We start from the raw sequence: 26,363 nt of genomic DNA on the forward strand, positions 1-26,363 counted from the left end.
CCAGTAACCTACTCCTAATCCTCACTTTGGCAGTAGCGGGGATGTAATTGACACTCAGCCTCTTCTCAGGTGTGTTTAAGTGTGTGAGACACTTTCCAGCTGCATACACCTATCAGAAAGAAAAAAAAATTCTCGTATGGGCATATATTTTTCAAATTCTCTGTGAAATGTAGTTTGGATAAATATAACTGGAAAGGACTAAGCAATAGATAGTCTTAGAAATATTTAGGGACACTTTGAAAGGGTCTAAGTAGTAATTTGAAAGTTTTTGATGATGTTGATATTCATCAGGGTGAAGTGTAGGCTCTCCGTAATTCTCCATTTCATATGACAAAACATCACTATTTTTGCACGTTTCATACTGCTTTTAAACATTACCACACTTCCTGATGTTGTGTTAAGTTGGATGGCCAAGCCACCACCGGAAGTAGCTTCATGAAGCTAATCATTATCTAATCTGCTTTTGCTTATCGGAGAAATGTGAGCTACAACTTTTCTAAATTATGAGGATACATCTTAATTTAAATTATGAGAGTTTAAAAACGACAGTCTTTAGGGTTTTTTCTGACCTTTACTTTGAAAGTGTAGCGGTCGCACATGCGTGTTTGACACAGACGCGGATGTCTGTTTTATGGTGGGCTGCGCGGTCGGAAGGCGGGGTTCACAGTAGGATAAATTCCTGTTTGGAACTGCGGTGGAGTCACTAGTAGGTGTAACTTTCTCCAGAGTAAGATCTCTCTTCGTGGACTTTGAGGGTTAACTACTTGAGTTGTCGTTTGAACGGCAGCGAAAAAGCGGACTAATACCAGCTGCAATTTCACCTGCGGGACCCCTCGGGTTAGGTAAGGACTAGCGTTTTTTGTGTGTTTTAATTGACTTCAAGCATTGCATCTAATTTAAAGAAATAAAATAAGAAAACATGCCCGCATCCTGGCGGAAAAATATTTTGTCGTTTTTGTTTTTTCAAAGAACCAAAAGGAAGTTAATTGTCGTTCTGCATAATTGTAGTTGTGTTCACGTGACCTGTTTTGTATTGTTTTTATTGTTTTTGTTGTTTTTCTTAAAGCACTTTAAAACTGGACTGGTAGTTTAAATGTTTGACGGGTGGGGGTCGCCTCTATTGCACAAATTAATAAGTTAATGTTCACGCTTCCTGCTAATTCCTCACCAGATACAGTTGCGGAATATTGTGGCTGAGTGCAGATTTGGAGTGCGTCAAACTTTTGAACACGATGTTTTATAAAAGCACTCCGGTTGATCATTTGAAAACTGCATGTTAAATCCATTTCCGTGTTTTCTCAGCATTATTATTATTATTATTATTATTATTATTAACAGCACGCCCCAGTTGGTGAATAAACGTGGCAGCTATACAACTTGCCCTAATTTATGTTCACACTGCAAATACTGCACCTCTTCAGTAAGTCCCCACCGAGAATTGAGTCTGGCTCTTGTGGCCAGTTTTAGGCTGAAGCATTTTCCCCAAAATGGTCCTAAATCTTATTTTGAGCTCAAATTAAAAGGAACGAAGAGTGCAGTTCAAGTGTTCTGGCTAGGGATAGCTTGTGATAGCTGTGTTTAGACACAGTGAGTAAGAGTTAGTCAGACCTTGCAACACTGGATGAATGATTTTGCTGCTTTAAGAGGGAGTAATGTGTTTATTCATGAGTCACAACCATCTATTATGGAAGTGGTTTAAAAATGCATGCAGTGGTAGATGACTTCTTCAAGTAAAATAAATGTCATCCTAATTGCCTCTCCTAATGTTTATGTAGGTGTTGCAAGTATCAAAATGAAGCACATGTCCTTATTGTGCCTCTGTGCATTGGTGGCCTTGTGCAGCCATAAGGGGGTGCTGTCCCAAGCACCATCTTACGGTGAAAGGGGCTCTGATCTCGGCATCCAGGTGTTTCAGCAAGTAGTTCATGCCAAGCCCCTGGAAAATGTGGTGTTCTCGCCTCATGGGGTGGCTTCAATCCTTGGCATGCTGTTATCTGGAGCCCACGGGGACACGAGGAAGCAAATCCTCAATGCTCTCCGTTACAAGAAAAATGGTAAGGACTATTTCAGGCTATAGATGTTTTCTGAGTCCTACAGTTTTTAGCCTAACGTATAAAAACCTTGGGTGGTGTTGAGGAACAGTTAAAAGTTTACCTGGTTTGCACAGGTCCTTACAAGATGTTGAAGAAGCTGCATAAGAACTTGACGGGCAAAGCCAACCAGGACATCGTGCTGATCGCAAATGCTATGTTCAGCCAGAAGGATTTCCCCATGCAGGAGGCTTTTGTGACTTCCAACAAAGAGAACTTCCAGTGTCAGAGCAGGAGCCTGGACTTCAGCAGCCCTGATGCAGCAGCCGATGAAATTAATGAGTGGGTCAACAATAAAACCAAAGGTAACACTGGCTGTCAATTATAGCTGTATACAGAAACTAAACTTCCATCTTTGAATGCAGTTGAGTCTCAGAGTGTAGGCATTCCTTCCCTAAAGTAGGTGCAGAAGGACTGGTTTTACCTAAGGAAGGGGAGACTTCTGCGTTTATGTTTTGGACTTTTTGTATACTTGGCTACAAGGCTTATTGTCACCTACAAGATCGTTTTCCTTTTCTGCATGAACACATTGAAAATACTGCAGGACTGCTATTCAGCCCATGTTCTAAAACGTCTTACTTGTTAATGCACTCAATTGTCTGCTGTATTGATTGGTTGCCCCTACATGGTGCTACAGTTTTACCTTCTCTGTCTCAAAATGAGTACAAAAGACATGACGTGTGGGTCTTTAAATCAAACCTTGCTGATGGAATAATGCTCCTATGTTTATCCAGGTCACATCCCCAGCTTGATCAAAGCAGACATGCTGGATCCTGCTCTGACCCGTCTGGTCGTTGTCAACTCCATCTACTTCAAAGGCTTGTGGAAGTCTCGCTTCCAGCCTGAGAACACCAAGATGAGGACCTTCACCCGGGGCGATGGAATCGATATTAAAGTTCCAATGATGTCCCAGCTATCAATCTTTAACATAGGTGAGTGGTGATGTGAGACTAAGCATTTAAATGTGTCTAAAAGAGCAGTCAGTGTTTTAGATAAATCATGATGCTAAAAAAAGGCCATATTATTCTACATTACTATCAGTCTATATTGTTTTCCACTGCAAAGCAACCTTTAGATACATTTTCGCAATAATTAGAAAGCTCTTCTGCAACATTGGCTACAGACTAGTAAAACTAAACTGGCTACTGTGAATACTTGTGCTACAAAGTCTCTCTTGGCTTATCAACCATTACATTACTGCGGTGTGGGGTTTACAGAAGTTCAGTTTTGTCAGCACCATATATTTGTTCTATGTTACTAATGTAGCTTTATGATTTGAGAGTTCAGAATAATTCCTATTTATCATATACTGGACCTTGGTGCAGCTCCTCAGCTCATCCATTGTTGGAAACGAGCTGGTGTCCCTCTTCTCACTGTCCTTCTTAGCAAGCCTTCTTGGGATTGGAAGAAGAAAGCTCACCCACTGGTGAGTGGGGCTTCTGTGCTCACAGCCGGCACAGTGTATTTTAAGTGACCAATCTGGCGCATTTGCATCATGCAGTCAAGAATAGGGGGAAAAAAAAGCTGGGAAATGGCATATTTAGAGCAGCATGAGCGTTTGCCTTTCCAATTTTTATATATTATGTCCTACTTATATTACACCTTGTTGACCTTGTTTAATAGGAAAACCACTGCACCAGTGTCAGTTATTTGTCACAGAAAATAATGAAAAGCATAACTTCAACACAACATTGGGTTGGTTCACTTTTCTTTCAGTACCTGATGCTTCTCTGAACTTTACCTTGTACAGCCTTCATTGATAATAGACCTCATCTGCCATCATCTACTGCCAAATTATTGCACTTCAGGTTTATTATAATGCAGCTGCAGTCACTGCCAGTTTATGGTTCATATGCGAGTTTGTGTTGAGTTGGGGTTTTTTGTTTTGTTTTTTAAGGACTTGGACATGCCACTTCTGTAGGATATTATTTAGTCCTGTGTGAAATGAAATGATACACCAGTCAGAGGTCTATATTTAGGTGACTTGTCAGAGTTGTGCTGGCCCGCGAGTGCTGTGGACAGACGCTCTTGAACTAAGGCCATGTTAAGCTGCAAGTTACAGATATCTAACTTTCTTCAGTGTCCTAAAGTGTTTTGAGTTTAGTGTTGATAGTCTGTTGCTTGGATTATTGTCTTCAAGCTAGCAGATGGGTCCTAAAGAGAACACTAGAATGTAGTGGCCCTGGTGATGGCATTTACACTTACTTGGCAATCTGACTTTGTAATAGGTAGGTTGGTGTAATAAGCATATACAGCCTGAAAATGGGAGGGAGTCTTGATACCTCTGGTGTGGTACTGCTCTTATGTTATGTGCTTTGATTCAGCTCCACATTTGCTGTTCTTGTACATCATTCAAGAGCATCTACTTGCACGTAAAGGTGATACTTAAAAGCTGTAAAGTGCTGTCTCAAACTTTAAGCAATGTTAATGACATATTTGAATTGAGTGAAATGCTGAAAGCTGCAAAAGCTGTACCATGCATATGTCTTATGCTATACCCCCTTATTAGCTGATTTAACACAGTATTCTTACAGTTGGTGTTCTTCATGGGTCTTTTCTGGGAGAGTACGTTTGTCCTCAGGAAGCCGGGGATTTTCTGCTTCCAGACTAAATAGAAAGTGATAACCATCACTGATTACCATTGTGGTTAAACAAAAACATTTACCCACACAAATTCAGAGTTGTTCAGTGGAAAGTCATGGCAAAATCTGGAGTTTGGCAAGACTTGGATAAAAATAAATTTGCTTATTAAAACAAAGTAAGAAAGAACTGGAGAAAATCCCCAAATTTACAAGTGTAACCATGGGATGAAACCTGTTTTTGTCATTCTTCTTCTTTTTTCTTTCTTTCTTTTCTTTTTTTTTTTTTTTTGTCACACCTCAAACACTTCAAAATGTGTTCTGTTTTATTAATGTCTTTGCCTTGAATTAACCTTAGGCTGATGGATGGGTACTGGATTGATCCTACAAGGGAAATTACAGCAGCAGCTCACAGTACATACAAACATATGCTGTAGTACTTAACTATAAACATCAAGTGCTATAGCACCATACGGAAGGCCTCATAATGTGAGGTAATACAAAGTTATACATGCAACAGTAATTAAGTAAAATGATAGCTTGATGTTTTTGTTGATCTTCATTTCCTTAATTCCCCCATAAAACATTTTGAAAACCTTAACTTTCTTCCTTCTGGACCATTCAGTATAAAACGGTGAGCTTCGCCTGGCATTTATAATTTTCTGTGGGAGAGCAGAATTCATGTTTCTGTTAATCATGATGATTAATGGTGACTGTCTTACAGATAGTTTAACTTAGAACTCAGTGATCCAGGAGAAAGTTTTGAGGGTCATCAAGGTGTGCTGTGCTAAAAGGGCAATTACAGATGTGTGTGGCGTTCAGTACTTTTAGTGTTTACTTGTCTTTTAGATTTTATTTGTATTTGACCATTGTGTATATGGTAAACTTCATTATTACAAAAATGGTGATGGCTGGTGCAGGGTTGGTAGAAAGATAATGTGGAGGGGATGGAAGTCTGTTTTGCAGCATTAGCACCATTCTAACTTCAGATTTTTGTATTCTGCTAGGCCTAGCCTCCACACCCCAGGGGCTCAAATACAAGGTAATTGAGCTTCCTTATCATGGCAACACCATCAGCATGCTAATCGTTCTCCCGTCTGAAGAGGACACCCCTCTGTCTCATGTGATTCCCCACATCAGCACAGCCACAGTGCAGAGCTGGACCAAACTGATGCACATGAGGAAAGTCCGCCTGCTCATCCCAAAGTAAGGCACAAATGCACATAAATATAATGTCCCTTCAAATTTGATACATGGTGACATTGTCTGTTACGTTGTGTTCTCAGGTTTACGGCTGATGCAGAGGTGGATTTGAAGGATCCACTTTCAGCTCTGGGAATCACGAACATTTTCAGTGAGGGCAAAGCTGACTTCAGACACCTCAGTGAGTGAAAGCAGAGTCACTGCAAACCAGACGCTGACGCATGTTCTCTTGCACCACCACAGTATTTATCCAGTCTATTTAGATATGAGCAGAGCCTGGAAGTATGAATGGATTGTTGCTGTTTACAGAGAGTCACTGATGGCCAGTAAGGAGCTTGAATCGTAGTTGGCTGTTCACTGTGAAACACTGAATCACTGCTCCTCTTGTCTCGCCATTCATCATCTTCTTGAAAGTTTGGAATGAGAAGAGATGGGGATGAAGAGCTCTAGTGCCACCCTGTGGTGTAATTGGCCAAGAGTTTGTAGGATTTTCCCTAGGAAAGTACCCCATCAGCTTTCCAGCAGATGGGGATGCTCTATTGCCATCATGTGGTGTAGCTTACAAACATACTTTTATATTTATGCAATCTATGTTGCATGTGGCAAGTCTGGTTCATACTGAGAAAGCAAAGATGATTGTGTATTGTTGTTTCCTCAGGTTCGGAGCCTGTGCATGTATCCAAGGCACTCCAGAAAGCCAAAATAATCGTGAATGAAGATGGAACAAAAGCAGCAGCAGCCACTAGTGAGCATTTGTTCAGTAAGCCTCATCTTTAACTTAAAGTTTCTCCCATGTTTTAACAATGTTCTGTTTTGCTTTTGTTTAGCTGCTATTTTGTTGGCCCGTTCCTCCCCACCCTGGGTTACAGTTGACAGACCTTTTGCGTTCCTCATCAGACATAACCCGACAGGTACAGATTTTCTTCCATCTCCACCTTAAAATGCTGAAAAATGTTTGATTGTAAAGCACGGCACCATGACGAGTTCTCCTTGCGTCTGTCTCCAGGTACCGTCCTCTTCATGGGCCAGATCAACGAGCCTTGAGCCCAGCCCCGTCATCAACCACAGCATCATTTATCACAACAGGATATGCTTATACACTGCCATGTATCAGAATACAAAGTAAACATAAACACACCCCTACATATACAGAACACACTTTGCTGAACATGTTTGTACAATGTGGATATATGTGATTTGTTTTAAATGTTGCTTTTTATGTTACTTATTTTCTGTATTGCATAACATGCTGTATAAAATGTATTTTGCTGACTAAATTTTCCAGCTGTTTTAATTTTTTTTGTATACTTTTTTTGAATTGATGACATTTTTAAAAGACTTTGAATGTCAGTTGTGTATTTTCTCTTCTCTGGAGTAGGATAATCAGTTTATTTATCATGTCAGTGTTTCCGTTTCGTGTTGTAACTCCAGTCTGTATTACGTTTCACTCGTAAGTTACGGCAATATTGATGCCGTTGCAACAATTTTGCATTTGAAATTATTCTTTCCCTCAGAGAGAAAGTCTTCTTCAAACTTTTGGGGTGAGGTGGAGGAATAAATACACATTTATAACATGATTGATTTTTGACTGGCTTATTTTCTGTAATCCAGTTAGGGAAATGACTGGATTACATAACCCCCCCCCCCCCCCCCCCTCCAGTTGAATTTGTAAGTTTGCCCAAATAAATAAACGTTCTCTGATGTTTCTGTCAGTTCAGTTAAGTTTATTTTAATAAAGACAGAATATCAAATAAAAATCAAAAAAACACTTTGCATAAAAGTTATATATTTATTTGGATGTTATTGAGTGAAATAAGTATTTGATGTCCAAGCAAAACACTTTGTAATCGGGGGAGAAACTCTTGTTGGTGTGCACAACACTTTCTTGTAGTTGGTTACCAGGTTTGCACACATCTCATGAGGGATTTTGGTCCGCTCCTCTTTACAGAAATGCGAAATTCTTTAGGTTACTTAGCTGCTGCTTAGCAACTCCAAGCTTCAGCTCCCTTCACAGAATTTCTATAGGACTTAGGTCTGGAGATTGGCTGGGCCACTCCATGTACTGGTTCTGTAGCTACTCCATTGCAGCCTTGGCAGTGTGTTTCAGATCATAAGTTCTACACAAAACGAGTTGAGATCAGGAATCTCGAATTCATTGAGTGTAATCAAATCTGTGGGAGCCAGAATTCAGGCTGGGTTGTAATGGATGAAATACTTATTTCATTCAATGACATGCAAATCAATGCGTAACTTTCATGAATATATTTCTGGATTTTCCGTTGCTTTTCTCCACTAAAAAATGAAAGTATAAGATTTGAGACTGTTCAATTCTTTTGAAATGAGCAAACTTATATATTTAGCAGGACATCAAATAATTATTTTCTCTACTATGGTAGTTTTACATGTATATCTGAATATTATGGTACTTTTTTTTTTCAATTATAGACTCTCTGGCAGTCATATATTAGTAATTTAGCACATCCATCTAGTTTTTAGTCAGTGTCAACAACAAAACAAAAGCTTTTCATTATTGAGGGTCATGGATGGCTTGTTTATACAAGTTCCACAGGAAAAAAAAATTTCTGTATTGGTCATGTGGGTGCCAATAAAACCCCTGGTAAAAAGTCAAAATCCTGTGTTACATACAGTGGGGCAAAAAAGTATTTAGTCAGCCACCGATTGTGGAAGTTCCCCCACTTAAAATGATGACAGAGGTCAGTAATTTGCACCAGAGGTACACTTCAACTGTGAGAGACAGAATGTGAAAAAAAAATCCATGAATTCACATGATAGGATTTGTAAAGAATTTATTCGTAAATCAGGGTGGAAAATAAGTATTTGGTCACCTCAAACAAGGAAAATCCCTGGCTCTCACAGACCTGTAACGTCTTCTGTAAGAAGCTTTTCTGTCCCCCACTCGTTACCTGTATGAATGGCACCTGTTTGACCTCATCATCTGTATAAAAGACACCTGTCCACAGCCTCAACCAGTCAGACGCCAAACTCCGCCATGGCCAAGAGCAAAGAGCTTTCGAAGGACACCAGGAAAAGAATTGTAGACCTGCACCAGACTGGGAAGAGTGAATCTACAATAGGCAAGCAGCTTGGTGTGAAAAAATCAACTGTGGGAGCAATCATTAGAAAATGGAAGACATACAAGACCACTGATAATCTCCCTCGATCTGGGGCTCCACGCAAGATCTCATCCCGTGGGGTCAAAATGATCATGAGAACGGTGAGCAAAGATCCCAGAACCACACGGGGGGACCTGGTGAATGACCTGCAGAGAGCTGGGACCAAAGTAACAAAGGTCACCATCAGTAACACACTACAACGGCAGGGAATCAAATCCCGCAGTGCCAGACGTGTTCCGCTGCTGAAGCCAGTGCATGTCCAGGCCCGTCTGAAGTTTGCCAGAGAGCACATGGATGATACAGCAGAGGATTGGGAGAATGTCATGTGGTCAGATGAAACCAAAGTAGAACTTTTTGGTATAAACTCAACTCGTCGTGTTTGGAGGAAGAAGAATACTGAGTTGCATCCCAAGAACACCATACCTACTGTGAAGCATGGGGGTGGAAACATCATGCTATGGGGCTGTTTTTCTGCCAAGGGGACAGGACGACTGATCCGTGTTAAGGACAGAATGAATGGGGCCAAGTATCGTGAGATTTTGAGCCAAACCTCCTTCCATCAGTGAGAACTTTGAAGATGAAACGAGGCTGGGTCTTCCAACATGACAATGATCCAAAACACACCGCCCGGGCAACAAAGGAGTGGCTCCGTAAGAAGCATTTGAAAGTCCTGGAGTGGCCTAGCCAGTCTCCAGACCTCAACCCCATAGAAAATCTGTGGCGGGAGTTGAAAGTCCGTGTTGCTCGGCGACAGCCCCAAAACATCACTGCTCTTGAGAAGATCTGCATGGAGGAATGGGCCAAAATACCAGCTACTGTGTGTGCAAACCTGGTAAAGACCTATAGTAAACGTTTGACCTCTGTTATTGCCAACAAAGGTTATGTTACAAAGTATTGAGTTGTATTTTTGTTATTGACCAAATACTTATTTTCCACCCTGATTTACGAATAAATTCTTTACAAATCCTACCATGTGAATTCATGGATTTTTTTTTTTTCACATTCTGTCTCTCACAGTTGAAGTGTACCTCTGGTGCAAATTACTGACCTCTGTCATCGTTTTAAGTGGGGGAACTTGCACAATCGGTGGCTGACTAAATACTTTTTTGCCCCACTGTAAATGAATTAAAATATATTTTACAAATTGTTAAAACCCTATATATCATTTACAATAGGGCAAAGACACCAATTTTACCATATACAGTACTGTGCACACTCTACTGTATCTCCTTGCATGTCTACATGTCTCTGTCTTTTTGTCTTTTGTTTTCTTTTCCTTTTAAAAAAAATATAGATGCAAATGGTAGCATATACAATGAGAAGAGAACTGGACAAAGAATGAGACTTTGAGGTACTCCGTATTGCATGGAAACAGTGTTAGAAGAGGACCTGCTAGTCAGGTAAGACTAAAACATTATCTCAAGAAGTGAGATCAAGATCTTCTACTTGGACTGAATGCAGCAGTGAGATTCAGTAATACGAGTATACAGAGTCGCCATCATCAACAATACATCAGAGACTATTAAAAAGTCTTAAAAGAGCAGGTCCTGTGCTGTGATGGAATATCAAACCAGACTAGAAACGACACCAGTATCATTATCGTGTAGAAAAGACTGCAGCTGCTGGAAGAACACTTTCTCTAACCGTTGCATAGACTGAGACTGGTCTAAAATTAGATGGTTCTGCAAGGTCAAAATGTATTTCTTAATGACAGATTTGTATTGGTTTTACTCGTTTTAAGAAGGTTGTCTACGGAAGAGGATTAGGGCCACTGGGAAAAAAAGTGGGCACGTCTTTTTTTTTCTTCTTTTCCAGAATTCTGAGAAAAAAGTCAGAATTCTGAGATTAAAGTCAGAAAAGAAGAAAAAAATAGACGTGCCCAGTGGCCTTAATCCTCTTCCGTAGGTTGTCACTGTCCCTGTCATTGAACAAATATTTGTAATTGTTGGTGGCCCTATGACGTGAAAAACTCGTTTAAACAGACGAAAGGGAATTATATGTGATTTGGGTCTAACTCAGCAATATTAGTTAGCGTCTCGTGGCACTTGTTGCTTGTGTTGTGATCCAGCATCTGGAAAAACCAAATAGTCTCTCATACAGCATTTATAAAATTCACAGTCTGAATTCGTTGGTCGCATTCCTCACGTTATTACGGTGATCCCGACAGCGGCTCCGGGTGTCAGCTGATCCTCCTTTACTGGCGAGTAAGGAGGAAAATCAGCTGAAGGAAAACACTCCTGGCTAGTTAAAACCATGGCTGCGGAGATTCACTCGAGGCCCCAGACAGCTAGACCGGTTCTGTTGAACAAGATCGAGGGACACTCGGACGCTGTCAATGCAGCCGTTTTAATACCCAAAGAAGATGGAGTAATCACGGTTAGCGAGGACAGGTATGTTTACCAGACAAGCTAAGTGTAGCCTAATACGAGCTAGCGGGGGCTCGGTCTATTTACTGGTCTTTAGACTCATAATACCTGGTGCACTGGCTTAAGAAGGACAGAATAAAGATAATAAGCAACGTGTATCGCTTTGAGAATATATATTTTCTAGGCTTCATAATAGCCGAGGAGAGCGTAGGAGGGTGTGGGGATAGAAATACACTCAGAATCTGAGTTCAATCCGGAAAATCTCTGGATAATAGTAATAGACCTAATACGAAATGTAAAAATAAAGCTTCTTTTGTTCAGTATGTACCGTTTATTATTACTACTCGTGGCTTAATATGTGTAAAGATATTAAAACTGCTTGCAATGTTGTGCTTACTAGCTAGCTTGCTACCGAGTACAGTAAACATTACTGTCAAAATGATGCCTTCAGGTGCTCGAGGATTTATTTGTCGAAATGGAACCCATTTTTGTAGTAATCGAAGTGGCTGTGATTTTTATTTTTTTTTGTGGACATTAAATACCACACTTAGACATGTTAGATTTTAGAAAATGCATGCTTGGTCACAAGTGTTAAAAAAGAGACTACATCCACCTTCAGAGTAAAGGGAACTCAGTTAATACGAACAATGTTACACAGTACATATGAAAAGGAGAAGTTGTGGGGTGTTAAAACAGGAGTTGTGGGTTGTTAAAACAGAAGAAAGCTGCACAGACGCTGTGTTTCATGTCTGTTTTTCTTTTCCTCGCATGCAGACACGTTACTTGCTAGTAAATGAAACTGACTGAATTCCCTTTTTAATCGAAGAAAAAGGCTGTGGGAAGCGTACTTTGACTGCACTTGAAATGAAAAGTGCTGAAGATGCAACAGTACACGAGAATCCCGCAAAGCTGCCCAATTTCCTGTGTAAATGGCACGTTTAATGACTGAGTCATAAGGTGTTACAGTGGAAAGAATCACAACCAAATCTGCATTAGAAGTGCTTTTGTTAAAATCAGGTTCCAGATGTTAGCAGGCCAAAAGAAGATCCAAGAAGTGGTTTAATGCTAAGTTTAGCTTTGGGTCACCTCTTCTACAATGTGGTTTCATTTGTGATCTCAGTCAAGCATGAAGTCGGCATCACTTCTGGTATTAATATTACTTCTGACAGTCAGGTCATGTCAAGGTACAGAGTACTTTCCTCCATGGAAGGTGTTAAGTTGAATGTCATAAAATACGTCCTGCACAGAATGAGAATGTTGTTGCTTGTAGTTAACTGAACACTGGAGACTACATTAAATGTTCACCTGTGTGACATGTTCCTGCAGAACCATCCGTGTGTGGCTGAAGAGAGACAGTGGTCAGTACTGGCCGAGCATCTACCATACAGTCTCCTGTAAGTAACGCTGTATCACGCTTGGGTGAGACTACTTTGAAATGTCATCAGTTACTGATTTTATTTGACATGGCTGTTTCTCCCATTAGCCACATACTTAACTGCTGCAGAATCAAGAGTGCCACAAATGTTGTTATTGATCACATATTCTCATATATCTTCGTGTGTTTCTTACAAGTGCATTTTTATCGCTGCTGCTTTGTAATCAGATCAGGTTGAGGTTTTTCCTGATGACAGAAGGGTTGTGTCTGGCTTGCACTGCTCATGAACGTGTCTGTGTTGCACATTTTTGAAGTTAGAGAGACGGCGATGTTGCCAGGGAGGAATTTTAGAGGGAGGACATCTACTGCTCGATTTCATCTTAATGCAATCTTTCCTGTCCTCACAACAAAAGAGGCATGAATTAATAGCAGTTGGTCTTTATGAAAGAACATTTTTCTAATTTGAATCCTTCCATAATTTAAAGCTACAGCTGAAGTCAGAATTAAACAAATACATTCAGAAACTGATGACAGTTATTTTCATCCATTACCCCCCTGCTCTGACTGCATTTACAGCCATATAATGAAACCCCCTGTGTGTGACGTTGCCGCTCACTGTGAATGTCTTCACTTCTTTCCAGCTCCATGCTCTTGCATGTCGTATCACCACGACAGCAGGCGCATCTTCATAGGCCAGGACAATGGGGCGATTGTGGTGAGTGCAGCTAACCCAGACACGTTGGCTTCATATTTTATTTGTTGAATCTGGCTTTAGGGGGTTTGAAGAGTTATTTGATTTGAAGTTATTTCTGTTTGTTTGCTCGAATTGCAGGAGTTTCTCATCTCCGAAGACTTCAACAAGATGAACCACGTGAAAACGTATCCAGGTGAGATCATGAGATGAGAAAATTAATAAAAGAAGTAGAGTCCACTTTGAGTGTACGAGGCTAATCAGCGAGTCATTCGACTTAAATAAAAGGCCTAACTCTACGTGGTGGATTATTAAACCACAGATGATATCAAAATCAAAGGCAATGATGAAGTGCCTTAAAACTGCATTCTTTTTAATAGCAACCAGGGGCATTACCTGGCAGGTGAACAGGTCAAAAGGTCATATAGAAGTCTATGGGACAACAGCCCTCAGCCTTGACTTGTGTGAAAACTTTCCTGATGATTTTATGGCCTAAATGATTCATTTAAGGTCATAATGAATAACACATTAAGTCCATTTTAAAAAATTCTGGTCATTGTAAGTTGCAGAAAGGAGGCTTATCCAGGGTATCGGCTAATGACTTGTTAAAACACACTTTGTGTGGTTTGACAGTCACAGAACAGCCACACAGGGGGAGCAGCGTGTGTTTATGTGAGAGGAGCAGTGTTTGCACAAACATGTCTACTTTCTGATGAACGAGAGCAAGTACTGAACACGGCGGAGCCACTGAAACTAAAATATCGATCCTAGTATTGATTCGATGCCAATATCAGCATTGGCATCAGTACTGTTGATATTTAGATTGGTTGCCCCTCCCCCCAAATAAAAAGTTGTCAAATGATTGTTACTTCACTCTATCTGTACTTTTTACACATCCACTTCCCTTTTCAAACTTCAAAAAGCTTGTAAAGAAGAACTTGTCAGTTTCCGGTTAGTGGACACTATGACACAGCAAAGGCCCTGACTGACAGCTGGGAGGTTAATAAGTGAGGAAATGAGATTGAAAACTTTCTTGGTTGGTGCATGACTCACCAGATTAAGAGAGAAGGAAAAAGACAGTATTACAAATGTGCCACGGCTTCAGCCGGTCCGGGATGTCAACAGCCCTTAGCCTGAGTGAGTCATCTGTTGCAGAGATGCTGCAAATGAGCTGTCAAAAAGAGAACTGATGACGTGGTTTGAAAACTACTGGTGTATTATCAAATAGCATCACCCACAAAATATTTCTTCATCGCAATAAGAAGTCAGAAGGTCAGCCTTCCACAAATGCACGTTTAAACTGTGCTAATAGATCCAAGTGGAAGGCATTTGAGAAAATTCGTTTGCTTTGTAACACAGGCACCTTTAAACTGTTGTTCCACTGTGATCTTCATCTGCTGTTATACTGCCACTGTTGCTTGTTCCTGTGACTGTACCAGCAGCTATTTATCCTCCTCAGCAGGCTTGAGCCAGCACATGTCACCACTATAATGGTCCATCTGGTTTCTACCGTTCGTAGCACAATCAAGCTGCCAAGCCTGACCGGCAGCGACAGAAACCCACAGTCAGTTTAAACATACACGAGGGCTGTGCGCTCAGAGCCATGCACAGTTTAGCATCATCACTGGCAGGCAGTGTTAATTTCCTTAGAGCTGTACACGAGAGAACATTGACCTCTTTTAATGTCCTTTATGCCAGCACGTGTTCAGTCTGCTTCTAAACTTTTGTAAAAGAATGATTTTAGAAAAATCTTTCCTCTCTGGACTTCAGTTTAATTACTTAGCAAAGTCTGTGCTCCGTTTATTATGTGAGCGTGTTCATCGTGACCTGGTGAGGACATTCTTACTTGTCGTTATTAGTCATAATAGATGTAATAGCCATTACGTCACCAGCACTCAAGTCACCCACAGATTACAGATTTAAGTAAGTAAGCTAGACGGATTTAGGGGATAAAAATGTTCCTCTAGTTATGCAGACAAGACAAATGCAGTAAAAAGGAGTACAGACACCGGAAATACAAAATGGATAGTAATGGAGAGAATTAGTCATGTGGTCATGTGCACTTGGATTAGGCAAATATGACTCCCTTCTGAACTTTATCAGTGATGTTTTACATTTCTCTCAGCCATAAAGATAATGGCAGTAATAAATGAGAAGGTTGTGGCATTTTACATTCAAAAGTTCCAAAGGTTAGCTTCACTGTGACGTCTATAAAAAAACACACACACAATTTAATTCCATAATTCAGGCTCAGAAGAGGAGTTTGAGACTATTTTTTTTTTTTATTTGTCTTTGATTTGGTAACGCTGACACTTGATTATTCAGTTCTGTACATGTGAACTTTACTAGTTAACAGAAGAAAACAACGGCAAGGCAATTATTCTGATTAGTGACATAAAGTGATTTGATTTAAAGCTGCTGTAGTCACCATATTTATTTTTTCAGTGATTTAAATAAGCACACAATGGTTATTTCACTCATCTCACCCAGGTCATTTGGAAAGATTTTTTTCCTCTTTTTTTTCCTTTTTTTTCCTTTTTAGAGAAGTTGTAGAAAACATCTGGAATAAAAGATCCAGAAATCTTAACCTTACCAGAAGCCCTTGAAATTGAAACACATGCTAATGTTGTGAAAGTAGGCCATATATATTCTTATAATACCTTTCCTCTGTCCACTTTATAGTTAGTTTTATGTTCTGTTGCCATTAATCAGTGCTGCTTTCAATATACATGGAAAAACTTACACATGGGCACATAGTATGTGGGATTTATTGTGATTTATTTGAATGTAGCTGTTGGCCAGTTTGAAACAATACAGTACAACAGGAGTAGTTGAGCCCCTGCTGTTTGCAAAAGCTGAGATGTTGACTGCAAATTGTTTGAAAGGATTAGTTTGTGTGGATTACAGGAACACTAAGCAGAACCTGTGATTGGATCAGGACATAAAGCGAGCAAAGTCTTCTTTTTGTCATCTACATGCATTGTTGCTCTTTAGCACTTATTATGTATTTGTTCTTTGCAGCCCACCAGAACCGCGTGTCAGATATGGTCTTCTCCCTGGAGAGTGAGTGGGTGGTGAGTACCGGCCACGATAAGAGTGTGAGCTGGATGTGCACCCAGAGTGGCAGCATGCTGGGGAGACACTACTTCACTGCCTGGGCCTCCTGCCTGCAGTATCCTTTATTCACCGAGTGTTTGTGCCGCATTTAGAGGACAGTAACATGTGAAGCCAGTTCAAGCCCTGACTCCTCGCTCAGATACGATCAAGAGACACAGCACGCCTTCGTAGGCGACCACTCAGGACAGATCACTCTGCTGAAGCTGGAGAGGCAGACGTACTCCACCATTACTACACTGAAGGGTCATGAAGGTAAAGGCATACATGATACACACAAATGTCGCTTCCTTGATAAACAGGCACCAAATACCAACATTTATGCAACAATTAAATACATAATTCCTGCCTTCTTTCTTGTTAGAGCGATTTTTTTTTCCTCCCAATTTCTCATGTGTGATGATATTCTCTCGAGGTCCTTCTTGTTTGCAACTTTTTAGGGGAGTTCTGGGTTATCTCTCATTAATATGCATCCACAAGCTTAAAGAGCATCTTGCAGTCTGGAGATCTCGGTGGATAAACGTATAGATAAATGAAGCGATAACTGTATTGACTAGATTTTCTAGTCTATATATGTCCTAAAAAGCATTTAAAGTCATTCATTGTAACAGAGCTTATAGCACAATCAAAAACCACAGAACTTTCATGTAACAGAAGTGTGGTTGAGATTTTGAAAATGTAAATCACAATCTTACAATTATTAACTTGTTAGACATCAAGGAGACCTGGATCAGGAGGAAAAATGGAAAAACGTTGGCTTATGTTGTTTTCCTATATGGTACCGTAAGGTTAGTGCTCATATATTGGGATATCACAGTATTGTATTGAGCATAGAAGCTATACAGAAACTAAAACGTCAGTATCAGCTCTCATTGATTCACATTATTTAATTCGTGATACCCACTAATTTGGAAGTTATCAAACAGAAAACTGGCGAACAGTTGGTGTTTTTCTTGAGCTGAATCTCTCATCAATCGCTGACCGTTGGTCACCCCGGCACCAGTACGGGAAGCTGCTCCTGGAGGTGTAAGTGACGCAGCTGCTTGCACAGAAGGAACCGCACCAGCTGTCAGTATCATACAGGCCTGGCTTCAAAATCGCCTCCAGAACTCACATCATATCACCAGGAATGTAATCTTCCTGTTCTATGACAGCTGCAGCTGGCACAAAAACAAGTTCCATTTCTCTTCCTATCAGGAAAACTGGTCTCACACAATAGTTCACCATGTTTACATATGCTTAAAACACCAGTTTGCTATAGTGAGAGTGAGGCAGAGACGTCTCCCCGTGTAAGGTAAGATGATCTGCTCCTTGAGGTGGGGAGGGGGGGGGGGGGGGGCTAAGTTAGTTCACTTTGCACAGGTAAAGACCAAACGATCAGATGACCCCCTATGAGCATGCACTTGGCGAAAGTGGGAAGGAAAAACTCCCTTTTAACAGGAAGAAACCTCCAGCAGAACCAGACAATCAGATCCCACTGCTGGATGACAGACTAAACTGTCAGCAGCTGTTTGTGGAGCTGCATTGTGTTTGACCTGTTGTTGCATGATGTTTTCTTTCAGTCCACTCAGAAACAATCACAAGAAACATGTCTGCTCACAGCAGGCGGGTAAACGGAAAGAATGATCAACAAAGTTTAAAAAAACAGAAGTGGCGCTAACAGAAGATGTAAACACGTCATAATTTACGGCACTACTGCTGCTGTTTGCCTTTAAGTGGCAAAATTCATCATGTCGAGTATGGCACTAAGCTGCAAAAGCCAGACCTTTCTTTCTCATTTCAACAGCAGTTTTGTTTTGGCTGATGATGATGATGATGATGATGGTGTTGGTGGAAAATGCCATCTCACTTGCAGCTCTACAAGTTCCTGTAACTGCTTGTTTTAGTTGAGGCTTGGCAGCTGCAATGTTTTCATGCTCATCAGAACCACTCAGTGGCCACTTGAGGCTTTTTAGATGGGAGAATGACTCAGTTTGTATCAAGATGCAAATGCAAACGATGATCTGTGACTCAGATGAGATTTGCAGTCATGGGGCTCAGTGTCCTTGTAGCTGTGCCAAGAAAATGGATCGCACAACAAATTTGAACTGCCGAGACACTTGGCTGTGCGAGACAAACACTTCCCTGTGTTCTTCTTTCAGTTTTTGATAACCAGGCACTGAGTAAAATATGTGATCCTTTCAGAGCCTAATTTTTTTTTTTTAGCCTCAAACATGTCGTCTGTGGTATAGCCAGGTGGAACAGGCAAATCACACGATTTTAGAAAACCTAAAAATACAAACGCTTGCATTAAACCAGTCTGAATCTTATTACCGCTCTCTTTGATCTGCACCTGTGCTCTGGTGCTCATGGTTACACATGGTAATTGGACAGATGGTGATACATATTAATAGGTGGGCTCCAACTGTGCACAAGCCCCAAATATTTAATGGAGATTATGTTCCATTAAAATTGGAAAAGACAACATAAAGGTCAGATGTAATGTCAGAGTCATCGCTGATATTACTGGTGTTTGAAGTTGCTCTATGTGGCTTTCATTTGGCTCAATAGCACAGAAATATGTAATATGTTATAGTGGTATGCGTGCTTATTAGACAAAATAATTAAATTATAGCTGGAGTCATTAAGAGAGTCGTGCTGTAAAATGTTACTTGGAACTGGCTGCATTTCTCCCAGCGGGCACTGGGTGGAGCCAGCAGATCGCACCATGATCCTGTGTCCCGTTGAGCTCCTGGCAGAAGATGGAAACACGTATGATGAGTCTGTTTTCTTTTGCATTCAGGTAGTGTAGGAGCACTGTGGTGGGACCCAGTCCAGAGGCTGCTCTTCTCAGGGGCCTCCGACCACAGTGTCATTATGTGGGACATCGGAGGCCGCAAAGGACGAACGCTGCTCTTGCAGGGGCATCAGTAAGTTATCGAGTGTTGCTACATTCAGGCATGAGATCCCAGTTTGCTGTCATTCTGCTTTTTGTCAAAGATGTGGGAACTTCAAAGTGAGTTCGCAAAATGGGATGTTGATATGTGAACGATTCCTCAGGAATAAAACTCCACGTCCCTGTTTTTATCCTTTTCACAGCAGTGTCTATGTGCAGTACACTCTGTAACTGCATCCTCTTGTCAAAGGCAGGTCTCGCCTAGTGTCAGTTGCAGCTTTCCGCAGGCACTGTCACCATTTTTATCTCCGGTCTTCATCCATATTTTACCACCTCCAAGGTACAGGAATTATCCACAAAGCCCATGTACATTGATGCATATCAGAGCCAGTCTCAAAAGACCCCGTTGTTCCCTGTCAGGATTTGCAGACATTTATCTCTCAGACACCCATAAACTGAGAATTATGACACACTACAGGTCTTAAACCCTGTTGTGGATCTGTATCTTTTTTTTTCCTCATCCTGTCCTCCAGTTTACTTATATATCAATGTTGGCCTGTTCTGCTTATTGTAGGTTTCCATACACAGCTTATACTTGGCTGTGGTGCAGCCTTCAGTTCATAAACTCTGTGAAGCAAGCTGTTTTAGTTCTCTTCCTTTTCCCTCTAAGCCAACTTTCATCTGATTGGCTGGCGCTCACAAGCAAAAGGTTGAACAGCAAGTGAGGCTGTTGTCGTCGTACCCTGAGATGATCGTATCCCTTGTTAGTTCATATACAAGAGTAGTAAAAAAGAAATCAAGCCTTAAGGATTCAGTCTGCAGCCTGAGCTGATGGCCACAGAGCATTCAGCACTAAATAACAAAAGTTGCAATAAACTTTTTAGTCTTAATCTAAAGTCAAATTTTAACTTTAAGCGTGTTTAGTCTTCAATTTATCTACTCTAGGAAAAGGATTAATCATTTGTGACCACTAGGGAGCAAAATACATTAAAATAGCTGACAGAAACATATAGAAACACTGTGAATTTATTTGTGCATCAACAGACTGAAAGTTGAAAATCGTTTCCACCGGTGTTTCTGTCCACCAGGTGAACACTTGTCCACTATTGTTGTAGTTGTTAAGATATGTATTGTCTTGTCTGTATCTTTGACTCCTTTAGCGAGCGCGTTCAGGCTCTGCGTTACCTCCAGTTGACCAGGCAGTTGGTGTCATGCTCCGCTGATGGAGGCATCGCAGTGTGGAACATGGACACGCAGAGAGAAGAGGTTTGAATCATAAGCCAGTTTTCTCTGTGTGCACTGTTTTAGTATTAGATTGTTGCTATCAGTGGTAAGGAGTTTAGTCGCTCCTTTGCATTTTCATCTTAGTCCTTGTGTGAGTGCTCGAGTGTCTCTGCATGTGTAATGTTAGCCTTCGAGTCTGTCTGTCTGCAGGCGCCTCAGTGGTTAGACAGCGACTCTTGTCAGAAGTGTGAGCAGCCTTTCTTCTGGAATATCAAACAGATGTGGGACACTAAGACCCTGGGACTTAGACAGGTAGGTTACTCATGCCTGTGTCCTTAGCATTTTGATGTTCTCATTATTAGTCACAATGTGATATGAGCTTGTTTCCTGTGTTGCAGCACCACTGCAGGAAATGCGGCAAGGCCGTGTGTGGAAAATGTAGCTCCAAACGCTCCACGTTTCCAATCATGGGCTTTGAGTTCCCGGTACGGGTGTGTGACGCCTGCTTTGAAACCATCAAAGAAGAAGAGTGAGTTTAATTTTGTGTAGTATTTAATCACATTATATAACCCCTTTACCAGATTAGTGAGGGAAAGTAATGAAATGCTGTCATTGTGTGTGCAGTCGGACACCGCTGGCCACGTTCCACGAGGGGAAACACAACATCGCTCACATGGACATGGATCCATCGAGAGGCCTGATGGTCACTTGTGGAAGTGATCGCATTGTTAAGGTCAACAACAGTTCTTTGATACCAGATAATTCATGCATGTGAGCCGGCTGTGTTAAGCACAGAGCCTCTGAAGCAAAATGCAAACCAAAACAAATCAAGCCCACAATCGAGCTTTACCTATTTTTTTTTGTATATGAAAACATTTATATTTACAGGCAGTCCTATAAAACCTTTTCAGCATTATAAAAAGCAGCATGCTAAACCTTTTTAATCTTTAATTATTAATTAGAGCCTTAAAAATATCATTAAAAAACTGCTTTTATTTGGACTCCTGATTTCACACATCCACTAAAACCAGCACTGCATGTGACATTGTGCAGAGCTATGTCATGTTCATCCTCCTTCCAAAACAGATCTCAGTTAAATCTGAAAAACCTTAGATCATAATCTGTATGTAAAAGATGGAGATGGCCACCATGACGTCACCCATTGTTTCACAGACTACCTCTCTGAGTTTGGTATTTTGGACATCTTGATTTTTGAAACTGGACATGGCCATATTTGTAAGGTAGAACTGGGAGTTATTAGCTAATGGTGGGGGTGGCTAATTAGCAAGAACAACACATAATATACTGAACTATTAATGATTGTAATTAATATTGTGCAGCAATTTGTACACTATTGTGTTGTATTTACGGATGTATTGTATGATATGCGAATTGTCCAATAGCTGAGAGAGCAGTATATATACTGTAAACCTGAGAATGACTAAATTAACAACAAATTTGATTTGGCATATGAAGAATAAGAAACCAAGCTGTAACTTAAGTAACCCCACCAATTTTGGCTATCATTGTAGAAAGCAAATGATAGCTATAAACTCTGCATTTTGCCATTAAATTATTTATATTTGGCTAAAATTAGTACCACATTATACATAACTTACTGTCATGGATGGTGTTAGCTGCCAATGGTTTTTGGTAAGCTACTAGGATTTCCACACACCTTCGCTAGCGGTAACATTTGCAAGGCAGATGTGGTTAGCAAGCAAGCTGGAACATATCTACACTACATAAATTAAATGAGTTACTAGATGTTCAAGACAGTGTTCTGTTGCCAAACATAAGCAGTCCCTCTATAAATTGAATGTCTGAATAGCTTACATAAAATGTGCTCTCTTCTGAGTAATGTTAGCTTACCATTTCTTGGTATTTGTTTTTATTGCATTCCAATTCTAAGCTACTGTTTACTAACGTTGCTCACTGTTGATGCTGAGATTGGAAGAGAGGCATTGAGCCAAGGCACTTGAAAACATGTTTGAATTTTCAAGAAGAAAAGAAAATCCTTTAAATTTCTCTGGTTTTAGATTCTCATTAGTAAACATTTTTAACTTTTTGGTCATATGTGATGATAATAATGCAATCAAAGCTTTAGAAAGTTCATGTTTTCACTTTTTGCATATATTGTCTCAACATTTTTGAATATCTGCCTTGCTTGAAAACCTTCTAGCCTGTTGTCTTTGGTGTTGTGTACACTGTTGTGGAGTTTGTGTTGTTTCATGTTTTCCTTACTTTACATCCACATTTATCTGTCCTGACATTCTTGTTGGCTGTTTGTCTCCACAGATATGGGATATGACACAGGTGGTTGGCTGTAGCTTAGCAACAGGCTTCTCCCCACGCTGATTGGCCAAGGCCTCTGCACAGTGGCCCCACTGGCCCTTCATTTGCTCCGCCCATTCTTCTAATGTCATGGAAACCCCTCTGTACAGTACAGCTCCCCTTCACGCCTGAGATCTTCAGCTGCAGCCAGGCTTCTGCTCGGTGTGTGTGTGTGTGTGCGTGCGTGCGTGTGTGCAGCCCTCCACATTCTTTTTGCTTCTCATAACAATCTTTTCTTTAATTTCACCATCAGTCTTACATCAGATTGTTTGACTGATTTGATGCTCTGATCTGAAACGCAACCCTAAGCACAACGAGGGCTGTGTGCGTGTACATGTGTGCATTTGCTCTAACAGGTTCTCCTAAGAGACGAATGGTATTGATATCAGTGTTTACATTCAAGTATATCTGATTGCTTCTTTTGACAAAGGTCCTTTTTCTTTTTTCTTTTTTCTTGGCCTTGAATTGTATGTGTTTCACTAAATCGCTGACTAGCCATTCCTGTAAAAACTTCCCTTGCTTATTAGTGTGGCCCACAAACTGCATATCACAGCATACCATCTGTATATAGCCCTGTGTCACGTGTGTGGAGGTGGATGCTTGAAATGACTCTCTCTGTCTCTGATTTCTTTCACTAGTTGGCCTTAAATCACTCTCAGGAGGTTTTACATCAGTAGGTTGTCACTAGGCGGGGCTCTGTTGATGTCAATTTTACCTTAAATAAATGTGTAATGTGAAAATTAATAGAACAGGCGCTTCTGTGAAGGATGAAGGAAATCTCTTGATAAAATATCTCCCAGGGGATTTGATGCAGCTGCGTGACATCAGTGACCAAGCCTCCGTCTCATCGTCTCAGGTGAAGGATGGAAAAGTTGGAAACATTCATACGAACGGGCGCCGACAGCCACAAAGTCCTGTCGCCACCATTCCGAGGAGCTGCGTTACCGTTTGAGATGTGATTAGCATTAGCTTTGTAGGTTAAATTCCCTAACGTCATGCTGGTGCAAATGAGTTTTTCAAAAAGCACAGCAGCCTCTTAGATATGCGTCGCTTTCTTTGGAAAATATTTAAAATTGTGGTGTAAAAATTGATTTCCTGCCACCACAAAGGCTCTTGGGTACTAGACAGGTACTCTAAACTAATGTAGCACTTAATGCTGACGTGCTGAATTTGTCTCCAGCTAAATCGAGGTACAGCTGAGTGCTGCCTGCGTTCCTTCAAAAGCCTTAAAGAGAGAAGGACACAAAGCCTTTTTAAATGGTTTGCCAGTGCTTATGACTGTTCACTCGCGCTCACTCTCATGCACTCATGTCATCACAAAGCTCTCGTTTCCTCTCACCCTTTCTGATTTTTTTCAGTGTCCCAGGTTAAACACAGATGTGCATCTGTACATCAAGGATGTCTCATAACGTTCTCAGCACTGCACTTACTTGCACAATGCTTGCTTTTTGAATTAAAGAAAACATTTTTTGGTAAGTTCACCTGTGGAAGTAACGATAGCTTAATTCCATGTAGCATCCTTGTAAATAGCGGCTAATATCCCCTCATGTCAGACTAACGCTTGCCTTATTGTAAGTGGATAAATGAAGATTATGTTGGAACTCCTGATTTCAAAATGTACTCACATTCCAGTTTTTTGATTATGTAGTGTATATTTATATTTGTAGTAAAGTATTTATCAGTTATCAGTGTAAATGGATCCTTAGTTTTCTTTATTTCCCTTGTTATAAATGACAAACTAGACCTTCAGTAAAGCACATGCAAACTGGCTAATGTTGAAAGTATTCTGTTGTAGTATTTTACATGGATGGAGATTGGTTAGTTTGGGGTGATTGTTATAGCAAAATAATGTATGATTTACATGCACACAATGCTATACTTGGGGTTAGACTGATAGCTGACAATAATATAAAGCTTTACAGGAAGCGTCATTTATTTTTAAATGTCAGCATACATATTGGGTTCTTTTGGGATTTATCTCTTCACAAAGTGGACACAGAAGCTCTGGTATAAAACATGACTTAAAATTTGTGCACTTATTAAAAAATAATATTATTAAAGCTGCGTATTTGTATTTTGTAACTGGCAGGAGTCAAGCTGAGAGGAGAAGAGTCCAAAGTTAAAAGTTTTAATATTAAAACTACAGTGGCCCTGAGAGGTCAAAAACATATACTTAAGAAAACACCAGCAAATAATAAAATGTCTATTTGACATTTAGGACCAATAGAAAAATTTAAAAATCACACAAAAGTCAATGGAAGTTTTTTTTTTTTTGGGGGGGGGGGGGGGAATCTCACAAAACTGAACAAAAACGAAATGTTTTTAGGGACACAGTATTGTGACGGAACTGCTGCGGAATAAAAGGTTTGTTCTGAAAGACGCTTAAAAGAAACAAAGGGTTTATCTGTGACCTGAGGAAAAAGATGAGGGGTAGTATGTGTTTTAATATTCATAAAATGCTATAGATGCATGTTTGCTTTTAGCTGTTTACTGTTAGTTTGTCACCTCCAGAGCTGGTCCGTCTCCCCAAAAATACTTTTGTTGCGTTTCTGTTGTTTTTTGAGGTTGGTTTTCTATTGATTTTTTTTTTTTTTTTTTTACCTTTTTGCATGGTTTTTTTTGTTTCTTCTGTTGTATTTTGTGTGCTTTTGCAGTGTTTTTTGCTTTTCCGGTGTTTTCTTAGGTTGCTGTGCCTTTTGACCTCTCAGGGCCACTGATTTATTTATTTTACTTTCACACTAGAAAGAAAAGTGAACAACACTGGCACATTGCTGACAGTATAATCCAAACTTTATGCCCAAATGTAATTTAAACAAAAAAAAAAAAAAAAAAGGGGGGGGGGGGGGGGTGCTGAAGAAAATCTACCCTAACCTAAAAAACCCTAACTTTTGTCACAACTGCAGAAAATAGCTATAGAGACCCAAACCATTTCTTGAAACCAGTAATGAACGTGTTTATTTCTGCTGTAAAGTTGTCCATTCCTACACGGGGGTCTGTGAGGACAGAGCCTGCCTCAAGTAACCATTTGAAGAACTGGTTTCCTTTTTTTCAGCCTTAGGGGTTTTTCTGCTTGTAATTGAGTCGTTATTAATGTGATAGTCTCAGTGCAGCTTAAACGTGTATTCACTTATTTCCAAGGCTGTTGTTGTTATCTGAGCCTCTGTGGTATCTGAAATGGGCAACTGTAACTGGTTGATGAGCAGTTGGTCAGTGTTGGCAGACTGTTCTTTCAGTCCTACCCCAAAGTATTGTTAGGGGAAAAGAAACACACCACCATGATTCATTAGGGATCAACAGGGTTGATGGTTGATAGCACTGCTGCTGTACAATTAGGAGTCAGTGCTCTCCTTTCATTAAAGTCTCCTCCAGTCATTAATT

The 26,363-nt window shown here is 40.4% G+C and overlaps 2 protein-coding genes across 2 annotated transcripts; both read left to right on the plus strand.

Annotated features, from left to right (window-relative positions):
* Positions 1–615: 615 nt before the first annotated feature.
* Positions 616–7,449, plus strand: serpine2 (serpin peptidase inhibitor, clade E (nexin, plasminogen activator inhibitor type 1), member 2). Its single transcript, XM_006801163.3, has 9 exons — positions 616–842; positions 1,776–2,054; positions 2,168–2,395; positions 2,825–3,022; positions 5,677–5,875; positions 5,956–6,053; positions 6,531–6,617; positions 6,700–6,783; positions 6,879–7,449. The coding sequence occupies exons 2-9, from the start codon at positions 1,793–1,795 to the stop codon at positions 6,914–6,916; spliced, it is 1,194 nt and encodes a 397-aa protein (XP_006801226.1). The 5' UTR covers positions 616–842; positions 1,776–1,792; the 3' UTR covers positions 6,917–7,449.
* A 3,735-nt stretch (positions 7,450–11,184) lies between these two features.
* On the plus strand, positions 11,185–25,045 carry wdfy1 (WD repeat and FYVE domain containing 1). The gene is made up of 12 exons (XM_087850754.1): positions 11,185–11,396; positions 12,699–12,766; positions 13,389–13,462; positions 13,580–13,634; positions 16,460–16,610; positions 16,695–16,807; positions 19,335–19,461; positions 20,588–20,693; positions 20,862–20,963; positions 21,050–21,180; positions 21,276–21,384; positions 22,950–25,045. The coding sequence occupies exons 1-12, from the start codon at positions 11,260–11,262 to the stop codon at positions 23,007–23,009; spliced, it is 1,233 nt and encodes a 410-aa protein (XP_087706880.1). The 5' UTR covers positions 11,185–11,259; the 3' UTR covers positions 23,010–25,045.
* Positions 25,046–26,363: the final 1,318 nt, after the last annotated feature.

This window comes from Neolamprologus brichardi, chromosome 14 (assembly GCF_056152115.1).
Source record: "Neolamprologus brichardi isolate AB-2024 chromosome 14, ASM5615211v1, whole genome shotgun sequence".
Lineage (NCBI taxonomy): Eukaryota > Metazoa > Chordata > Actinopteri > Cichliformes > Cichlidae > Neolamprologus > Neolamprologus brichardi.

Excerpts from the sequence above, each read along its gene's own strand:
- wdfy1 (XM_087850754.1), top strand. The coding sequence starts at position 11,260 with ATGGCTGCGGAGATTCACTCGAGGCCCCAGACAGCTAGACCGGTTCTG. Across the intron at positions 13,635-16,459 it reads CCACGTGAAAACGTATCCAG|CCCACCAGAACCGCGTGTCA; the intron begins GTGAGATCATGA and ends TGTTCTTTGCAG. Across the intron at positions 19,462-20,587 it reads CTGCTCTTGCAGGGGCATCA|CGAGCGCGTTCAGGCTCTGC; the intron begins GTAAGTTATCGA and ends TGACTCCTTTAG.
- serpine2 (XM_006801163.3), top strand. The coding sequence starts at position 1,793 with ATGAAGCACATGTCCTTATTGTGCCTCTGTGCATTGGTGGCCTTGTGC. Across the intron at positions 2,396-2,824 it reads GGTCAACAATAAAACCAAAG|GTCACATCCCCAGCTTGATC; the intron begins GTAACACTGGCT and ends ATGTTTATCCAG. Across the intron at positions 6,054-6,530 it reads AGCTGACTTCAGACACCTCA|GTTCGGAGCCTGTGCATGTA; the intron begins GTGAGTGAAAGC and ends TTGTTTCCTCAG.